Source organism: Aulonocara stuartgranti (genome assembly GCF_965226115.1).
Source record: "Aulonocara stuartgranti genome assembly, chromosome: 13".
Lineage (NCBI taxonomy): Eukaryota > Metazoa > Chordata > Actinopteri > Cichliformes > Cichlidae > Aulonocara > Aulonocara stuartgranti.
This window is the reverse complement of record NC_138949.1, coordinates 6,861,704-6,883,128: the sequence shown is the minus strand read 5'-3', so window position 1 is coordinate 6,883,128 and position 21,425 is coordinate 6,861,704. Positions and strand designations below refer to the sequence as shown.

The 21,425-nt window shown below is 42.4% G+C and overlaps 2 protein-coding genes across 2 annotated transcripts in view; one reads left to right on the top strand and one right to left on the bottom strand.

Moving 5' to 3' along the window:
* Positions 1–349: 349 nt before the first annotated feature.
* Positions 350–5,272, bottom strand: LOC309720206 (alpha-internexin-like). The gene is made up of 5 exons (XM_082556879.1): positions 4,935–5,272; positions 3,863–4,093; positions 3,031–3,558; positions 1,164–1,288; positions 350–764 (listed from the first exon to the last, which is right to left on the bottom strand). The coding sequence occupies exons 1-5, from the start codon at positions 5,226–5,228 to the stop codon at positions 590–592; spliced, it is 1,353 nt and encodes a 450-aa protein (XP_082413005.1). The 5' UTR covers positions 5,229–5,272; the 3' UTR covers positions 350–589.
* Positions 5,273–12,934: 7,662 nt separating this feature from the next.
* The window catches only part of sertad2b (SERTA domain containing 2b), a 43,021-nt gene continuing 34,530 nt past the window's right edge, over positions 12,935–21,425 (top strand). Inside the window, exon 1 of the mRNA XM_082556960.1 lies at positions 12,935–13,118. The gene's annotated coding sequence lies outside the window, so the exon portion shown is untranslated. The remainder of the gene's footprint in view (positions 13,119–21,425) is intronic.

Sequence of the window (21,425 nt, the reverse complement as noted above, 5' to 3'; positions counted from 1 at the left end):
GCTTAACACATGATTAGGAGCTTGTTGATAATTGTTAGAAACTCACGAAAGAAGTTGGAGAAGCTAGATTTATTGTTCCATTCATTAAAGTATAACATCTGTCTGCCACCTCGAGTCATCATAAGAAACCACAGTTCCAGTCATGTAATTTTATTTGCTTATCATTTTAGTGATATCCAAGTGGAACTGACAACCTTAATTTGTGGGTAAATAAACTCCATGCCTTCAAGTCTAAGCAATGTCTGTTTCCTCATTTCATCTTGGCCAGGTCTCCCTTGAAAAAGAGGTTTTTAATCTCAATGGGATCTTCCTGGTTAAATAAAGGTTAATAAATAAATAAATAATACAGGTTTGAGTGCATGAAACTGCAGCAGCAAAATGAAAGATTCCCCATTAACATTTAGTACTAAGGTTAATGTTTGGAGTGTCATGTTAGCTCTCTTCGGTTGTTAATGGAGATATTTAAAACTACAACAAAAATGTCAAATACAGGATGCTGACTATGACTCAAAACACTGACTTTAGAGACTACTTCCAAAACGTCTGTTTCAGACTTAACAACTATGATGTCAGATTTCCCCGTATATCTTCAGTTGTTGGAGTTGATGTCCGCCTCGTCTTTATCCTCGCTGACGTCTTTGAAGCTTTCCTTCGCGCCTCCTTCTTTCTCCCTCCTGGAGGAGCTGGTTGAGGCTCGAGGTTGGTAGGTGTAGTTGAAGGACATCCCTGAGTTAAAGTGGGTCTCCTCCCCTTCCAGCAGTTTCCTTATAGGATCATAGGAAACAAATGTCAAGCTGCACACAAATAGAGTACATCAAGAGATAGCCAGTTTGATTTTCAGAGGAACTTCAATAAAAGGTTAACACACTGACATTTACTTACATACAACTGGTATGAGGGTAAATTAAAGCCTCCCTACTGTATGGACGTGCCAATTAATTGTTAGGAACGATATTTATGTATTCGTAGTTATAGTTTCAATGAGACTGAGGGAGTACATGTAACTTGAAGAGGGTTTATTTGAACTTTATTTTGGGAAAACCTCATCAGACAGTGCTATTCTGCGTGGTCTTTGAACTAAAGCAATACCTTTAATCAATACATATGTTATTTGCTCTTTAAGCTAAAAGATAGGGTTGCATTTTCTTGAATCCACTTAGCACCTATAAGCAGCGATCTCGATGTCCAGGGCCATCTTGACATTGAGCAGGTCTTGATACTCTCTCAGATGATGAGCCATCTCGCTCTTCAGGTTCCTCAACTCAGTATCCAATTGGCTAATAGTGTCCTGTTACAATGGAAATGAGACAATAGATGTAGAATATCAGCACTGTCAAATGAATGACACCAAAACAGAGTTGTTTTTTTTAAATCAGTAGCCGTACTTTTTCTGTTTTCTGAGTCATTTTCTGTGATATTTCTTTTTCCTGTAGTTTCCTGTAATAAAGACGCCTCTAAAGTTTATTAAGGGATTTCCTTTTTGTCTCAACAACCTTTGGACTAAGCTTTACTGCCCGTAAAAAGCCAGTGAAAGCCAGATGGCCTTCCGGTATCCGACTGAGCAGGTCAGATGTTAAGCTAATAGACATTCAGACTTAATTCACTAGAACTGCTACAGCCACAGAGGCTGATTAGACTGCCAAAGGTCAACTCTGTGCCACAGCTTACACATGTTTTAAATATTCATTTCCCCAAAAAACAGAGCCAGAACTTTTTACAGATAGTCAAGTGTCCCCCTATTTTAGCCTCAATACATAATTTTGTGAATTTGTTTTTAAATTTTTTGTTGTTAGAGGAAAAAATTTTGCTAATTCTGAAGCTAAAGCTAGCAAGTAGCTTGCATAGCCTAGCACATGAAAAAAAAAAAACCTAACTAGCATGGACCTTTCCAAATGTAATAAATGCTTTTATTAGCATCTCTAAAGCTCACTGAATAATATGCCTTTTTTCTGATTCATAAGGAGGCTCTCAGAGTCCCCCTGTTTCTTTATGATCTAATTTATGCTAAACTAAGCTAACAATCTCACCGCCATAGCATCGTTTTTAATAGTACAAACATGAAAGTGGTAGTTTTCTTCTTCATTGAACTATATTGTAGTGAATATTGCATCTTCTCAAATAAAGATGAGTGGTCAATTTCCAGTGGTCAGTGGTGGGTTTGGTAGTGGCAGACACAAAAATAAAACCCAAGCCCCCAAATTTCAGTTAGAGAAAGAGATAATCAGATGTGCATGTCATGTTCAGGTATGCCTGAAAAATATTTAATAAAGCGAACACCACTAAGATGCTGAGGGCTGTTAATTTGCAATAGTTACATGAAGTGTAAGGAAGTTATGGGTTTAAACAACCAAGGCTAAGCCTATCTTTAGCTAAAACTTTGAGTGTGGCTGTAAATTTTTTCCATTATGTTTACAGTTGAGTTGTTCAGATTGGGTTTTAGTTGAGATACATAAAAAATAAGAAATGGGTTCTAATTAACAGGCACACCATCAATCTGATCTAATTATTGAATGAATGTCACGGTAAACCCTGAGAGTATTTAAAAAATAGCTTTCAGAGAGTCTTTGATCACAATTATTCTGTAGGATTATCTGTATGCTGGATTCCTTCTACTAAATCCTTGACACCATGGGGACACCGGGGTGTGTGATGTTAGCCAAAAGCTTTACTCAAGCTGTGACATAATTGATGATTAACTTGACCTTGATATCTGCAGACTTTCAATCCTATTATTCTACAGGTTTACAGATAATTATGACCTCCTTCCAGGATTTCTCCCAAACGATTTAAAAAAAAAGTTGTCTCAACTTTGGCTTTTTACAGTTTCAGTTCTTACTCAGATTTGATCGAATAATCCTTCATCCAGCGAGCGTATATGAGTAGCACAGTATTTCTGCCTCTTATGGTTGCTGTTTATGTCTCACAAAAACTGCATGGAATTTGTGGTTCTAGTTCTGCTTTAACTGTAGGTTTATGCATGAATCATAACATAATGTACAAAAGACTGCTTTAAAGGTACTGTTTGCTTGCCTGCATTGCTGTGACTTCAGCATTGTGTGTATCCTCCATCTCTGAGATCTGCCTCTCCAGAGACTCGTTGGCACCCCTTAGGGTCTCTATCTCAATGGTCTTGGACTGGAGCTGCCTCCTGAACTCACTGATCTCCTCCCTGCTGGCCCTCATGGCCTCGTTGCTCCTCGTGGCCTGCTCGCTGAGGCTCGCAAACTTGCTCTTGTACCACTCCTCAGCCGACTGCAAGTTCTTGGAGGCAATGGACTCGTACTGGTTGCGGATCTCCTTCAGCGCTGAGGTGAGGTCTGGTTTGGCGAGCTCAACCTCCACAGAGACCTGCTGCGCCTCCATCATGCTGCTCAGCTCCTCAATTTCTTCCTCGTGGACTTTCTTGAGGAAGGCGATTTCGTCCATCAGGGACTCCACCCTGCGCTCCAGGTCCAGGCGGACAGCGGCGGCATCGTCCACGTCTTTTCTGAAGGACCTCAGGGTCTGTTCAGCTTCTTCCCTCGCTCTCACCTCCTCATCATACTTTGCACTTAGCTTCTAAAATGAGACAAAACAGCAGGGTTAAGAAGTGAGAAAGTGCTAGAAGTTTGATTCTAATGTGGATTCTAGCTCTGAAATAAGCTGCCCCCTTCATGCCTGAAAGAATCAAGCTAAAAACTGCAGTTCCTCTTATTTCCCCCCTTTGTAACAACTGTGCTGGAGATGATCTCTTTAATACCATCCATTTAAATGTTTGTGTCCATTTTTAAGTACAGTCTATGTTTTTGTTTGTTTTAACTCAAATTCGAACAGAGGAGAAACTTCTTCCTTTTGCCTCTTCAAACCTGCCCTTTTCTCTCACCTGCAGCTCGTCCTCCATGTTGTTCCTCTCGATCAGCACTCGGTTCTTTTCCCTGTTCAGCTCCTCCAGCTGCGAGCGCAGGTCCCTCATCTCCTGCTGGTAGAGATGAGCGACGTGGGGCCGCTCGCTCTGCTTCTGCCGCAGGGTCACCAGCTCTGTCTCCAACCCTTTATTCTGCTGCTCCAGGTGTCTGACTTTATCGATGAACATGGCAAAGCGGTCATTGAGACCCTGTGCAACAGAATAAACACTTTTTTACTACCAAAAAATATTTGGCATATTCAATACATGACAGGCAGCAAACCGGAAGCTGCCTGTGGCTGTAGCTTAAGAAGTAGAGCAGATCATCTGCTGATCGGTGGTTCGATTCCTGCATGCCCAATATCCTTGGGCAAGATACTAACCCAAGTTACTCTCCAATGCATAGATCGGAGTGTGAATGTTAGTTAGAAATCACTTAAAAGAATAGAAGAAAGTGCTTGTGTGAATGTGGCATGTTGTATAAAGCGCTTAGTGCTCTGGGAGAGTAGAAGCGCTATATAAGAATCAGTCCACTTTGTTTCTGTCCTCTAACTTCAGTATGTAGCCCACTCTATAATGTTAAATATTTTTTGATAATAAATGAATAATTATACCTTAAACATGCACTGTAAAAAATGTCAGAAGCTTTTTTGTTGACTGTCACATCTATTTTGTTAATAACACATTTAAACAACAGAAGCTGACCCAAAGTCCTTTAGAAACAGGCGCATTTATCTATTTATTTATTTACTGGCCAACAAAGTTGGCTCTCGTGTTAGCAGTTGTTGTATCCATGTCCAGAATGTGTCTGCTGCCCTTCAGAATTAATCTGTCACTTTCCTTTGGGCTCTATTTTGGTCTTCATCTAACTCGGAGGGAAGTATCTGCTTCTTTGTCATTAAGTCTTGCAACCTTGTCTGAACTACGCAGGTAAGTAAACAGTAAGGTGTAACGGTCCACGGTGAGCTCGTCGTCAGGGGTGGCCCCTTTACACTGCTGCGCATTCTTTCCTGCAACTCCTCTTCGTTTCTCGGGCTGTGATCACACCTACCTGCAGCTGCTCCTTCTCGTTGGTTTTGATCACTTTGAACTCATTGCTGACCACGGAGGTCTGGGACAAGTCTAGGGAGGCGGTAGGCACCGTGGAGAAAGAGGTGGAAGTCCGTCCTCCCCGTCTGTACAGGGTCACAGAGGACGCGCTGTTGCGCGACGCTGCCATGGATCGAAGGCTCGGGGAGCCCCGCGGAGACCCACTGCTCATGCGAGAGGAAGAGACGGGGAATCTCGGAGAATCCCCGAAAATCTTCCGATAGGAGGACGACGTGTAGCGGTCTCCGTAGCTCATCTTTGCTGTGACTCAGAGATAACACCGTGACGCGTAAAGAGATTTTCAGGAGCTTATAAAACTGCGGGTGGAGCGAACCATTTACGCACAGCGGGAATGGTAATAATTGCCCAGCGGAACGAACACGCTGAACGAAGTTTAGCCATTCAAGAAAAGAAAAATCAAGCTGATAACTTTTTCCCATATTTCAACTTCGTCTGTGTTTTATTTTGTGTGCACTGAGAAAACAAAACATGAAGGAACAGATGGAATTAGCCACGAAGACTTCACCTCTCCTTATCTGTGCGTGTGTGTGTGCGCGCGCGCGTGTTTGTGCGTGTGTGTGTCTTGTTTGATGGATACTTGTTATTAGCGCAGATCAAGCTCTGTGGTTGAGGGGAGAAAGAAGAAAAGTTTGTAGTATGAGCCAAGCAAAAGTCGCTTAAATTCAGAGACGTGAAAAAAATTGTCTGACAGAAAGAGACGAACATGAGTCTTCCTGTCTTCCTCGGGCCCAAATCAAATGATGGTGTTCTGCCAAAAACGGATTGCTTGTATTTAAACTGCTATAAATAACTTGTTGGTGTATAATATGTGAAACATATGTCAAATGTATCATGAATGATATCACGTCATCTTGAGCAACAAACAACATTCCTGTAACAAGGTAGAAGCCGCAATCAGTTTTTGGCAGTGAGTTTTATGTATCCTTTATGTATGCAGTTTAAAAAAAATTGTTGACTTTAAAAATGTCTCTTTTAAGAGTAATCTGGCCAAGAGGACAGCTGAAATTGCAACAAATGCAAAAATAGTTCTGTAAATATATAAAGTGGACAAAAGGGAGCTGATTGATTATAATTTATTTATTTATTAACCTTTATTTAACCAGGAAGATCCCATTGAGATTAAAAACCTCTTTTTCAAGGGAGACCTGGCCAAGATAGGCAGCAGCAGATGTCTCACAGTTACAGAAATTATAACGTAAGTACAATAACACAGTCACAAAGATACTTGAAAAACAGGTAATTTTTTAATTTTATATATACCCCTTTGTAATACCTGTTCACCAAAGTCTGTTTAGCAACATACGTAACAATATTACACATAAAAAACACACGGAAACATTGGAAATCAGTTTTTGGCACAACAACGGCTCATGGTCAAAATCACTGGAGTTCTTCCAGACCCAAAAAGTGCTCCATGTTTCCTGGTTTCCATTTTTGACTTGTATGTATGTTTTTAGATGTTTCTTTTCACTGTGCAGGGCTGTAACACCCACCTAATTGTGCATGTTGGACCCCAGCCAAACCTAAAACCGTGTTTAAACTTCCTCACTCTCGTTGTGACTCTCAGTCCCAAACTTTACAGATTTCAAGTCACAAATATTGTGCATGGTCGCATTTTTAAAGGCTCAACAACAAAAAAGAAGAAGAATAAAAATATGCCAAACTGGCATCCTCACCCTAACAGCTCCTCCTCTCTGCCACTTTGAACACTGCTTCTGCGGTTCGTGTCTCCGTGTCCGTTGTTAAAGCTTTCCAAGAACCCGACAGAGCTGGTCAGATGTTAAAGCTATTAACAACTGAACTAAATGAAACATTAAATAATATGTTTAAAGTTATAACTTTCACATTTAATGAAAGTTTGATATCATATGGAAGAAGACGCCAGAAGTCCAAAGTAACGCGATATTTAAAATCCCCATGTATCAGTCCTATATTCACATATGTTGTTAATACAACAATGCCAGTACGAAAAATAGCTTTTAATAGCTCTGTATAACATTATAATCACTTTAGATCAATCTATTCACCTTGAAGGAGAGGTCAGAGGTCAAATGTAACTTTTTTTATTTATTTATATCTTTGTACTTTCTATGCCATTCTAGGTTCAAACTTTTAGGGGGACTGCATGCAGTGCCTTGTAATTAATATTAATGGAATATGCTGTTTGCAAATGTAATCAACTATTTTCACATTTGTAAGCCTCAATTCAGTTGGATAAACATCACAATGTTAATCTAATTAGTTGGATGACCAATTATAGTGTTTAAGAATAATCAGAGTGAATAATCAGAGATTTCAATCTAATCCACCTCTTGTAGGGTGGAGCTTTTCCTTATCAAACCAGAGGCAAAGGCTCAGTCATTAAAGAAGTTAAAGAACTATTTGTGGCAAAGAAGACAAAATGAGAAACATTATTTCAGACTGCTAATCACATAGAGGCAGTCCACCAAATCATCAAGCACTTAAAGTAGCATCATTCTGTACAGACAATGGAAAATCACCCTGCTGCTCACAGACCTGTAAGCCAAGCTAACTGGTAATATTAAATATTAACTGGTAATATTATGTTTCATATTAAAGTTTTTGAATTCATACAAACCCTCCCTTTATTATGCAGACTCAGCATAAAGCATCATGTACCCCAATTTCACGAGTGGAGAACAGATTTGTACTCCGTCACATGAACGTAGTGGCACCATCGTGTTCAGCCACGTTTAGAGTGACAGAGTACGAATCCTGTAAAATGCCACCATTCAATATACTCTGTATAGAATTTGCACTGGCATTTTGTAAGTGTGCTTCTGAAGAAGATGCAAAGTATCCATGAAAATAGTAATAATGAGTATCTGTGAAAAGTAACTTTTGTTTTTCCAGCAAACTTCATTATCTGTTCTCTCCCCCCTCCCCTCCCCTCTCTCTCCTCATTACTCAACTAGAAACTACAAAAAGACAAAAATATCATCTCATAAAAATTACTATAGTATCAAGTTGGGGGTCCATGACTGATTACAGTACAGCACACGGCTTAATTATGTAAAATCATCATAAATGAATGTGAGAATTTTCATAATTTTTGGTGATTTTGACTAGATCTCCACTCTTTCATATCCCTCTGTCCTCCTCTCTCAGACTTTATGCCATCATCCAAAAGTTAAATAACAGTGAATAAAAGTCATAAACTGATCCTTATCAATCTATAACAACATTCAAACTGAATACAGTTTGAATATTTGGACATAGACAGGTCATTTTGACTTCCTGGATGTGGAACTGCTAAACAAACACTGACGCCCAATTCGACCAGAATAGGAACAAAAAATTTTAACAAACTAAAATAATAAAGTTCATCAGCTCCTTGGCTGGCAACTCAAGATATATCAGCAAACTAGTGGATCAGAAGGTCAATGCTAATAATCTCTAGTGATATAGGCAACATTAGCAAATGATTTTCACGCGATTTAGAGAACAAATAAAAATAAGCAGACACTTTATTAGCCACAAAAACAGTTGCCTCAATGCGCTTTATGTTGTAAGGTAAAGATCCTACAGTAATACAGAGAACAACCCAACAATACGACCCCCCCTGTAAACAAGCGCTTGGGTGACAGTGGGAAGGAAAAACTCCCTTTTAGCAGAAAGAAACCGCCAGCAGGTTTGGCTGAGCCATCTGCCTTGGCCGGTTGGGATGAGGGGAGGAAGACAAGACAAAGACATGCTGTGGAAAAGAGCCATAAATTAAAAATAACCAATAAATGAATGGAGAGTGGTGTATAAACACAGTGAGTGTAAACGGTGATGATGATTTAATGACGCCTTTTCCTATCAAGTGAGGAAGAAAGTTTCCACACAGCTTCTGCCCTGACTCTGTTCTCAGTCTGTGGACAGTTAGTTAAGTGGATGGCTGTATCTGCGCGTGTCTTTGCAGCAGCGTTTCCTGGTCTTGTTTATTTTCAGCCAAATGAAAATCAAAGCATGACGTTTCCACATTCTCGGGGCGCATTTTACGCACGTGGCGCAGCAGCCGCAACTTCATTCAGAAGGATATATTTAGATCTCCTAACACGAGATTAATCCCACAGTGTTCACGTGCAGTGATTTGTTACTCACGGACAGCTTTTACGCGCAGATCTGAAGTCTAAAACAACATCTGGAACACAGCCGCGTCTCCATGACGAGTCCAGCTCTGTCACCGCTGTGGGCACGTTTATTTTCAGCTGAATCCAAAGAGCATTTCCTTCGGACGATCAAACATCCTTCTGTTTGAGTTTAAAGGTCTGCCGCTTCAGATCAGAGCGTCTCAGAGGCAAAAAGGCGCACAATGAGGGCTTGATGTGATGAACGCCTGTTACATCATTAAGGATAACAACGCGATATGACAACAGCGATGAAAACAAATATTACTGGACCATAAATGGATCGATACACTAACTCTAGCCGTTGCTGCTCCATTGTGGTGGTTCAGCTCTTACATCTTTTCATTCGTCGCCTGTAGCTCACCGAACCGGCGTGTGTCTGCAAACACATGAACATCAGTGCCGTAAAAGAGACTTCCTCTAAATGAATTCACATGCAAACTGAAGCTATGTCACATTAATACAATCAGTGTGACTGAACGCCAACATTTCCCAGGAGTATTTGCGGTTGTGCACGCCCCCACCGCCTGAGGGCGCAGCAGGACACGAATCAGAAAGCGGTAACCCAAAAAAGTCCAAACAAATATTTATCGTGGATCTCCACGTAAACGCCAAATTTTAATCGTCTGGATAAATCCTGCTACATATCAGCTTACCTAAACTAACTCTTTCATCCGTCTCACTTCCAGCACATCACATCAACACAGTTTCTTGTTGTGAGTTTCTCACAAGTTTTCTTATTTTCGTGCACGGAGACTGCAACCAGTGCGCAAATGCTCAGCTGATGTCCTTTAATGTGTCATAGCTTACTGACAACACAGGGAGGGCTGATGTGGTTAATGTCAGGGCCTTTTTTGAGTTATGTTGCTGCCAACAAAATCAAGGTGGGCTATTCCTCATTAAATTGTAAAATGTCTCAGTTATTATGCATTTCATGGGGAACTTGGTGTCTGCTTGTAAATGTTTTTATTTTTGTAATCCTTACGAAGATCCTATCTCTAAGGATGTTTTTACTTTGTCCGCTCAATGGAAATTCCAGCATAGGTGGATTTTTGTCAACCATAACGATTCTTATTAGTTTCAGAAGCTCTCCCTAAAGAGTTTGGGGCTTTTTCACGTGTTTGTCTCCTGGGTACTGCTGCATTAAACACTCCAAAGGCACATTTGAGGACTTTCAGAGGGCTTTTTTTAATGTCACACACATACACACACTGACAACGTGAAAACAATAACAGCTACACTGTTGTGGTTGATGATTACTTATACTGGTCTGGGGCAATAAAAACAAAAAGAAATTTATAATGCAGTTCCTTCACATTTCCAGTAGATGTCACAGAAATCCAGAGTTATTTTCCACACATCTCACACTTTAGAAGTTCAACGCTAATACTGTCCAATTGTGTGTGTGTGTGTGTGTGTGTGTGTGTGTGTGTGTGTGTGTGTGTGTGTGTGTGTGTGTTTTCATTCAGACAAATCTAAAAATGAAGCGCTGACTTGAATTTGAGAGTTCAAAATGATCGTGTATTACTTGAACTGCATCCCACTGCTATTTCTGTTTCTTGTCAGTTTTATAGGAAGTGAAATAGGTGAAGTCAGAAACTCGTTGGAGCACCAGTTACTGAGTGGCAAAGCTTTTTTTTTTAACCATTTTTCAGCTCACTAACAGTCAGATAACTATGGTTGCTGGTCAGACCACAGTTTAGATCCGTCCATTTTCTTCCACTTATCCTTACTAGGGTCGTGGGGGTGCTGGAGCCTGTCCCAGCTACCATAGGACTAGGCAGGGTACACCCTGGTCAGGTCACCAGTCTATCGAAGGGCTAAAACCATTTGCACTCATGGGTAATTTAGAATCTCTAGTTAACCTAAGCAGCCTAACCTAACACAAGGAACCAGCCAGATGGTGGAATCAAACTGAGGACCTTCTTGCTGTGAGGCAACAGTGCTAATCGCTGTGCCACTGTGTGGCCCAGTTAGCTTACAGTTCAGTTTTTATTCCACAGACATATTTGTAAAACTGCCTCCAGCTTCATTGCTGTCTACAAATCATCACTCTACAGTGGGAAAGTGAAACTAAACGCTGCTCCAGAAACTACCTGCTATGGTCGGCCACTCATACTTGTCCTCAGAGCCTTACTAAGCAGTGCTGAGAGCGCTAACACAGGGGCGTTAATGATGAAGAAGTCCTTGTAGAAAAATATATTAGTGTAGCTTCAGAAGATCCTTGACAGCTCCCAAACTGCTGCAGACCAGCAAAAACATTCGGCACACAACCAAAGTGCACCATGCAGAACAACTCCCAGGACTAAATGCTTCTCCCTAAGACCTCTGCAGGGTTACGACAAAGACTGTCAGGTAAAAGTCCCCGATTGTTATGCGGAAGAAGCCCAGAAACAGGCAAGCATCAGAAGAACTGAGCCGCTACAAACTCTATGACATCAGACAGAAATATCAGGTAGATACAAAAGAGATGGATATGGGAAGAAAAAGAGAATTACAACAATCTTATGGGGTAAAACTCCAGTTTTGGAAGATTAACCTCTCAGTGATGCTGCCAGCACACAGTAGGATATTATCTCCCAGCCAAAGCCAGCTGCATGAGGCCCCGTAAGGGATCCAGCAGGGTGGAGTGCAATCAGGCATGTCCACGGATATCTTTCAACACTCTAGGAGAAGCAGCTCAGTAACGACAGCAAAAATGAAGTCCATTCTCCAAAGTAGCTCCTGCGTGAAAGAGCTATTTCATATAAGAAATAGAGGTGACAGTGGTTTTATACCTCGACCATCAGATGGCCGTGATATGTCTTCCTACCTATGACACACAAAGTATCATCTCTAGTCTGCAGGACGCCTGCACCTTCCCCAACCTGTAGCCAGGCAGAATGAAGACTGACCACGACCCGTCAACTGTGAAAGCCCCATTTAAATGCTCAAATCCAACTATATTCTGAGGGTTTGGTTCTTAGCTTACAGTCTTCTCTACACACTGACACTTTTCTTTTAGAGGGTTTCCACCAAGAGCTGCATAAATGGACAGGAGCTACCTGCTCAGGTCAGAATTTAGGAATAAAAAATGAAAAAGGTGCTCCACAGGGCACGTTAAGCATTAAGCATTAAGTTTCATCTGGACCAACAAGATCTGTTTCCCCCCCCCCAAACTGGGAGGATACATGTCATCCATAGATTTCACAGACTGTGGCCAATGCAAGTCAGTCTTTGGTCTGAATTCACTGACTCAGAAATCATCCTTCATGTTTCTTTATATTTATGTGAATGTGTCCCCTGCGCTCCCACCCACCTGCCTTTAATGGTCAATGGGAACGATTTCCGTGGACGGAGCGGGAGCTTGGAGTGAGGGTGGGTGTGTGTACGGGGCTGGCGTCCCTTTAAACTGCACACTGAGTTACTGTTGAGGGCTGCGTGACTCCTCGCCGCCGTACCCGCTTCCGCACAGGCGCGATTGGCCGCCACCGCTGTGTGGGCGGGACACGAAACAGTGACTCAGCTCTGAGTCACTGCACGACATGTCTGTCACAGAGCGAAGTGTGACGCGTTCACGGACTTCAGGAACAAACGACTGATAAACAGACTCAAAGTCAGACTGAAACATGGCGAATTTTACAAAACACATCTCCGTGTTATGAACCACATGTATAATATGTTTAATAGGCTTTCGTAGGCAACTGAACCTCCACACTGAGTGATTTCTTTTCGTTCAGGAGCAGAATTCAAAGAATATTATTTGTCCCATGACACTTGAATGCAGCACGAGGCTGGCTGATATTACAAGACTTCGCATTGGCGGCGGTCTGTGTGACATTGGAGACGTTGGACTGAGCCCGTACGTAGTCCACCAGATTTTAGGTAGAACAGAAATTAGACATCCCGGCATTGGCCGTGTGACCTTTCTCCCATCACAGAAGCTTCAGAGTCCATTTTTTCAAATCCATTTTTCTACTTCAGCACCGTGCTGGACGGATCTGCCATACAGGGTGAGTGTCTGAAACTGCATCATGAACTCTTGTACAGACACTCGCTGTCTGGGGCTCCTCTTGGTTGTGATTGTAAGTGATGTATTTTTGTGTTTATGTTTCCATCTCTATGAGTCTTCTTATCTTTAACACCTTAAACATCTCCACAAGTAGCTTTCAGCATTGTAAGAAAAAAACAATAACCCATCATAAACTGGTTCAAAGAAGGAGCAAGTACGTTGCCTGTGTACATCAGCAGAGGCTGTCAGAAGTGGAAAAGCGCAGCGTGGAATTCCCGTTACGCACGATCATAACGCGCGTAGACAGTTCAGCGCCAAACTTCACTGGAAAAATAGCGATTTATGGAGCGAACATGCTGCTGAACGATAATGCATAACAGGTCAAGCGCGCAGATGTGTTTTACGTGTGAAATGACGATGCTCTTGAAATCGGCCTATGTTTGACAAATGAAACATCGCTCATTGTAATTTTTGCGTGTTTAAAAAGTTTAACGGGCGATCGTGGCTTAAGAGTTGGGAGTTCGCCTTGTAATCGGAAGGTTGCCGGTTCGAGCCCCGGCTTGGACAGTCTCGGTCGTTGTGTCCTTGGGCAAGACACTTCACCCGTTGCCTACTGGTGGTGGTCAGAGGGCCCGGTGGCGCCAGTGTCCGGCAGCCTCGCCTCTGTCAGTGCGCCCCAGGGTGGCTGTGGCTACAATGTAGCTTGCCATCACCAGTGTGTGAATGTGTGTGTGAATGGGTGGATGACTGGATATGTAAAGCGCTTTGGGGTCCTTAGGGACTAGTAAAGCGCTATACAAATACAGGCCATTTACCATAATTAAAAGGCGTCACTTCGTCACTTCAAGTTCTTAATCATGAAGGGAGCACAGGAACTTTTTTTTTTTTGGGGGGGGGGGGGGGGGGGGGTATAGTTTTAAAGGGCTTTCAGGGAGATCTGATTCTTCTGGAGTTGGAGGAACTCACCGCGGTGTTCTCAGTTGACGCTCACACAGAATCAGCGCTCATTTGCTGTTCTGCTACTGCCTTCATTATATAACCGAGTTGTCTTTAAGCTCTCACACACCAGCACTGACTGACTGACAGGCAGATCGCGCTGCGCTGCTGCGCTGCTCCAGTGCGGCACAGTATTCCCTCGTGCCTGGACTTCATACACACATGTACTTATAATTTATGTGCCGTCGATGTCAAACCGAAGGAAGAAACGCGTGTTTAGGATCGTGTTTATTGGGTTTTTTAAATCATCATTGCTCACTAGGAGCATAGACCTTCATATCTGAGTGCAGCCCGGGCTGACCGGCCTGAATGAACACTCCTGCCGTCAAATGGCCAATGCGGGGCTGGCTGGTGGAACTTTGGCAAAGGGATTACACAAGCATCCAGGCCTCTAACTCAGCAGCTAATCCAGATTAAGGTGCTGTGGTTCTTCAGTGTTCCCAGCCTGGGTCTCAGACACTGTGGCCCGTCTGGCAGGCAAAATCAGCAAACCGTCCAGCATGAGCTGTCGCTTTCCCTACTTTCAAGACTCTGCTGTACTTACAATCCTGCAGTACACTAAAAAGCAGAAATACCTGATCTAGTATAATCATGAACCTGACCGTCACAGTAAAGATAACACCATGTTGCTAAAAGCTACCTTGATGATCAAATCTGGAGTCGCTTTGGGCCAAAAACGTTTCAGTAGCCACACTGAACAGATGCAAAGCCCTTCCAGAAGCAAGTCTCACCACTGAGCGGCTACCTTGAAAGTCCTCTGGACACTTATCTGTTCAGGTGTTTTAAGTCATTATGGAAATGAACTTTGCCTCTTTATATCCAGCAAGCCACTCAGGGATGGGGTCAGGGTTCCCTTTAAGCCACATGCTACATAAAAAATGATATGCATTTCTACTGGGGTAAAGTTCCATTTAAAGAGGAAGGTGTGAACCTACCTCTAACCCTAAACAGGTCAGCGGTGACTCTGTGGATGTTAAGAAACTAAAAGATGTTCCTGCTGTCCAAGCAGGCAAACAATTCTTTCTTGGGGTTGTATGGTATCCAAACACAAATTCTACCCCTTACTTGCAACACAACATGGGTAACTAATGACCTGGTATATGTTAACAGGTTAGATCAGAAAAGGATATAATCACTAGTCAGATCTGGTCAACTGTAATTCTTCCATACACTTCAAACTTAGGATTCTTTGACTGTCCTCATGTCAAGAGTAGAAGAGTAGACAGGAAGAGGCAGAGACCTGGGAAAACGAGCAGCAAAGGGCCACAGGTCGGAGTCAGACTCAGGCTGCTACGTTTAGCCTTGCAGCATCACCTGCTCACCCTGTGAGCTAAACTGGCTCCCAGCTGCAGAAATCTTGACCTACAAATGTGTCATAATCTCCAGTGGTGAAAGTTGCATTCTTGGCCTCATAGAAGTGAACATAAGAAGTCTGCAAACCTCAGGGTACAAATCTGTGTAAGACAGAGGACAGGTGTTGTACTTGTTTCTGAGGCTCAAACCGCTAAGTACTGGTTAGTGGTTCTGTTTTTCCTGACCTTCTGCTTTTAATGCATTTGGCATTCAGTATGGAGAATGTGACAGAGACTGAGAGAGAGAGAGAGAGAGGGAGGGAGAGCTCTGTGAACTATAAATAGACAGTGGGAGAGTGGTTGTGATGATAGCATCACCACACAATAATCCCTCAGCAAGACTGGCGTTGCTCCACTGCACTGTGCTGGCTCTAACAGGGAGCAGGTATCCCCTCTACTTTCCCCCTATACAGTAAGCAGGGTTATCCTGTGAACCCTTGACCTTATGCCAAAAGTCTGTGTGCATAAATGCTGTATTAAGCTTGGTAATATGGAACGTGTTTCACTCAGCCTGAACAGGTTGGAGGGTGGATGGAGCTCACTGGTCAGTCAGACAACAGGCAGGGGGGCAGATCATGTTCCTGCAGTTGTGGGCATAAACTGCCATTTGTTGAATGCCATCCTGGACTCCCGCTCATATCAGCTACGTCTCAGCAAGCAAATATTGGCTATGATCAGTTTCAGCACCCACAGATCATTTCCTTGTCTTGGAAAGCTAACTATAAGCTCTAACTGCAAAAATTACAAATGAAATGGATCAATGAAGGCACTCACAGAGTGCTTTTCATTGCAGTGTTACCATAGAACTTAAAGTTTGCTTATCTTGATCTGCCTCACTGTTGCTATAGAGTTGCAAAGTGGTGGCTGCTATTTTGGGCAATCCTGATCCAGCAGTAAAGTCCCATTCATTTCTCCCACAGAAAATGTAAGGTGACTCATAGCTGGAGCGCCTCTACAGCTTGGATTACCATCAAAATCATCTGATTCAATCATCAAACCATTAACAATGGTGTTACAAAGTATTTTTTTTAATTAAAAAAAGTCAACAGTGTAAGGTTGTGCAAATAAAACTTCCTGGTAAGAAAGTTAACTTAAATCCTTATTTGCATTTCCACAAGAACAACTGGGTTCTTCAGATTCTGTCAGGAAATTAAGTCTGTGTATCAAAATCAGTTTGAATTTTTTTTAATCTCATGCGATAAAATTAAGCAGCTGTAATTGGCTCCCTCTCCACAGCACTGGCTCCTAGAGGTCATGGGTATTGTAGTATTTAGACCACAGGTGTCGAACTCCAGGCCTCGCGTGACGGTGACCTGCAGGTTTTAGATGTGTCCTTGATCCAACACAGCTGATTTAAATGGCTAAACTACCTCCTCAACATGTCTTGTTCTCAGAGGCCTGGTAATGAACTAATCATTTGATTCAGGTGTGTTGACCCAGGGTGAGATCTAAAACCTGCAGGACACCGGCCCTCAAGGCCTGGAGTTCGACACCCCTGATTTAGACTGATGTACTTTTGCACAAAAGGCATAAAAACCATCAATCTGACAAACTCTGCAGATAGCAAATATCTCTGCTAACATAGTTCTCTGTAAATGCTTTGTCACAGTCATTATAGTATTAACCGAGCATGTTTTTCAATAGTGGGGGAAGCTGCAGCTCAGTCCTTTAGTGTCCCTGTAATGTCTTTGTTTGAGGTGTAGCTATGCAGCAATATAAACATTTGGAGACTATTAGAAGCCTAATCTTCATGCAAACAGATATTAGCTATATCTAAAAGGCAAATCAGTGGCTGCTGTTTTTTTTAAGGAAGTCATAATGTGGTCATGACACTGATGAAAATGCCCATCCGTGCTTTTCCTGTGATTTACTAATTTGAAAGTCTCAATCTTAAGAACTAATCTCAAGCTGTTCCATAATATTTCTGGTGTTAAGCTTAATGACCTTCAGCAGATGTAGTGAAGATCATCTTAAAGGGCCAGTGCACGCTTTAGGACCTTCAACATCCTTTATATACACACAGATATAAACATACTCGACACAGATTGTCAAGCTGTAATGAAAACGTCTCTCTTTTGTTGCTGCGTTTCATGGTGGCAGCGCTTGTGTGTGATGTAAGTGTTTGACTGCTGTCCACGCACACTCACACACAGACACACACTTGCATTTTGCTGCCTTACCATTCATTCCATCGCCACAGTCAGCAGTCGTGTGTGTGTTTGTGTAGCAGCTCTGCATTTTTGTTTTTAGTGCTTTTACTTTGAACAGCGCGCTCACCATCGCCCCGCCCCTTCAGGCACTGACCTCTTTTTCATTATTCAAACAAACAGCAACTTTTTCTTGTTTCATTCCTTCTTTCTTTCTCACATGTTGACGCGGATACAACTTTATTTTTAATGTTTTTAAACCAACAGATCAACTGTGCAACATTACAGGGAGAAAGAGTGGCAATCGTAGGAGATTTTATTTTAGATATTTGATACTTTGATGTGTTTAAGAGGCTTTTATTGGCATGGATGTGCTTTTCAAGTTTGTAGTGTGGGAATGTGTAAAGCTGCGATAAAGGCTTCATTGTGTGAATGCTGCATGCCTTTTTTTCTTATCTTTTGAGATCTTGTAAAGTCAGGAAATGTTCAGGAAAGAAAACCGGACAAGAATTTCAGTGGTGGAATAATTTCATATTTGCCAAACAGAGCAGGGGCAACATGGTGGTGCAATAAGGCCCTGGGTTTGAATCCACCATCCATCCACCATCCACCAACAGGACAGCCGCAGATGTTCCCTGAACCTCAAAACACCCCCCATTCCTGTGTTTTTAACTCCTGCCAATGTCACAGGCACCAGGGAACGTCTGTGTGCTAGACGCCACAGAACGTGCCCACTGGTCTCTTGTCCATGTGCTGATGGGTCAGAGCTGTTTTAGCAGCATGGGAGGAGAATTTTAAAAATCAGGGGGTGGTTTAACGTTGGGGCTTGTCTGTGTGCAAGAGTTAGCGTTGAAATGTCGTGAGACAAAATACTGTAACTCGAGGCGGTATTTTAACTCCCAGAACAGACCTCGTGGTAAAAGCACGTTGTGTTACAGCATTACACCAGCGTCGGTGTTGTTTTCTGCTACGCTTACAGCATGTTTACGACGTGCACCGCAATGCACTTAGGATCTAATAACTGAGGGAGCATTGTGCTGGATTCAGAGATCCTCAGGAAACAAGACGCAACAAGCAGAGATCGGAGACACATACTGTACACGCACACACACACACGACTGAGGGGATCAGATGTCAGAGAAGGAGCATTTGCAGAGCAGGCCTCTTAACAGGAGCAACAACTGCATTCAGAGAAAGACAGACAGATGTAAAGAGCAGATTTCCAGTGTCCATTGAGAAAATAAGGAGCTCCTAACTGAGCCGCTTGCACAGATGTTGACTCGTTGGGAGGTTATCATGTTGCATCCCCTAGCACACTGACTCATTGCTCCACTACCTGTATACTACGCTGAGTTACATCATGTACTCAGTTGGAATACCCCCTCCCACACACACTCTTCCTCCTACTCTGTAAGACAGCGAGAATGCTGCTCGATGCTAACGTAATGCGGTCGACTCTGACACACTCGGTTCATCATGCTGCATGAATACCAGCATGTTTTTCAGAACTAGTTTACTGTTCTACAATTTTTTTGGTGCGATGATCGTCTGAAATGAAAAGATTATGATCAGAAAATGTTGTACAGTAAACACCTTAGTCAAGTGTCCTATAAATATATTCTTTTTAAAGGGGACCTATTGTGCTGTTTGTGGCCGCTCATGTTAGATATGCCTAAGGTTTCAGATAATGAGGTTAGTGTAAGTGCAGGTAATCCCTGTTAGCCAGAAGCTCATACTTGAGATTGCTCTAAATGTTGTATTTCAGACAGCTTTTTTAAACTTATGGTCTGTGTGATGTCACAAAAAAGGGATATCCCTAATATGGTGATCTCTGGCACACAGCTCCGCCCATTTCCTGTTCAAATCTTTTGCTGGGCAGAATAAAGGGAGCTTAAAGGGAGGAGGAGCTAAAAACTGATTATTTTAGCTGGGGGATGAACTGAAGGGCTATCTCCTCGATATTGTAAATTATTATTTTTCAGAGCTGCTCTAGTAGAGTGCAAAAATAACCTAATATCCGAACAGGTCCCGCTTTTGAGCACACATTGTTTCCTGAATGCACGACTCACTCCGCGACTCTTACTGGATTAGAAGGTTATGGTCTAGGGCAGCAGTCCCCAACCCCTGGGCCACAGACCGGTACCAGTCCATGAGTCGTTTGGTACCGGGCAGCAAGAATTGAGGCTGGGGTGTGAAATTCATGGTCTTCAGGGTTTTTTTTAAAATCAGTTTTTAGCATCATTTTTTAATCGGTTTCATAATTAACTCGGTTTCTCTGGGTCTTTTCCCGTGTGTTATGAATAAATCTTCTTTTTTTGGTACTTGTACTGGTTTTATTTTGTTGCATTTATCCGTGACACCTTAAAGGCTGGTCCATGAAAATATTGTCGGACATAAACCAGTCCGTGGCGCAAAAAAGGTTGGTGACCGTTGGTCTAGGATTAAGATCGCCAGTTCCATTTCCAGTTACATCATAATAGATTTCAAGACTCTCCTACAGCCACAGCAGCGGACCTTTGAGGTTCTCAGATAGAAGTAATTTATTAACCAAGAACTCGGGACAAGTGATAAATTATTAGTATTCTGTCTCCCAAGTGTGTTTCTTATGGACAACAAAGCCAACATTTTGGACAGCAGCTGGTCTCTGTAGTCATTGTTGTTAACATAAAGCAGGTCTCCACCTGCTGCCGGTTCTGCTTAGAGCAGTGCTGTTGCTCACAGTGGAGCTCAAGAACAGAACCAAAGCCATAAAGTTGCAGGTTATGATGCTGGAGTTGAAGTTGATTCATCTGCAGTACGAGAGACTCGCTGTAGCTGAAAGTTATTGAGGACTGCAATGACCTGGCCAGTAAGCTAATAGCAAGAAAAACACGATAGGAATGACTGGAGTCAGCTGTTTAACGAAGACTAACTGTTCAAAGTCAGAGCGAGAGAGATCAGCCACATTGAATAGGTGTAAGTCATGTCCAAAGGCTCTGCCTGAGGGTTGTAGCACCAAGTTGTTAGCAGCAGATTTGGACTTTGTAGGCTGTGGAGTGAGACTGAGTGTGTTGGGCTCTGTGTCAGCTGCATTATTCTCCTGGGGAAACTGCAGAGACCATAGAGGGGAGTCATGAGGGGAGTGGGGTTGGGGGCGCTTCTTCTGTGAGTGTGTGATACGTGTCGATGATGACAGCAATGATGAGAGAAATAAGTTCCATGTGCCCACGTTGGACTTTCTGACCATGATCATGCGATGGTGGCTGTTAGGGTTGAGCACACGGAAGTACTGCATTGTTGACATTTACGTATACACTAGGAAATGAGAAGAAGAGGAAGAAAACATGATGGGCTTGAATCAAATTAATCAAAGATGGTCCAGTGAAGGACGATGCATTATAGCAACAAGAAGGTCTCAGAGGGCGGACACCTCCACCCAGGCAGCTCACTCTCTGGGTATTTACTTTTAAAGAAAGACTGCTGTATTTTCTTTTTAAAAGTGCTTTAAGAAATTTGCAGGTATAAGACTTTTTGTCAGTTTTTGGCCAATGAATCAGTGAGCTGACCTTTAAGGAACTTGATGTATGTAAGCTGAATTTTATTGGCTCCAGGTAAGAGTATTTTAAAACGATAATCAGCGCCATGATAAATAATTATATGAACCTTAATTCAAATGTATATAGGTTCACATATCTTCTTCCACCAAAATGTGAAACCTACACAGTTGTGTGATATCAAAACACACCTTTTAAGATTTTGAATCCTATCTTCAAACAAGTTAAATTACAATTTATATTATTTGTGTTTTTGTGAGAGTCTGGCAGATGAATATGT

Excerpts from the sequence above, each read along its gene's own strand:
- LOC309720206 (XM_082556879.1), bottom strand. The coding sequence starts at position 5,228 with ATGAGCTACGGAGACCGCTACACGTCGTCCTCCTATCGGAAGATTTTC. Across the intron at positions 1,289-3,030 it reads CTGAAGTCACAGCAATGCAG|GACACTATTAGCCAATTGGA; the intron begins GCAAGCAAACAG and ends CCATTGTAACAG. Across the intron at positions 765-1,163 it reads ATCGAGATCGCTGCTTATAG|GAAACTGCTGGAAGGGGAGG; the intron begins GTGCTAAGTGGA and ends TGATCCTATAAG.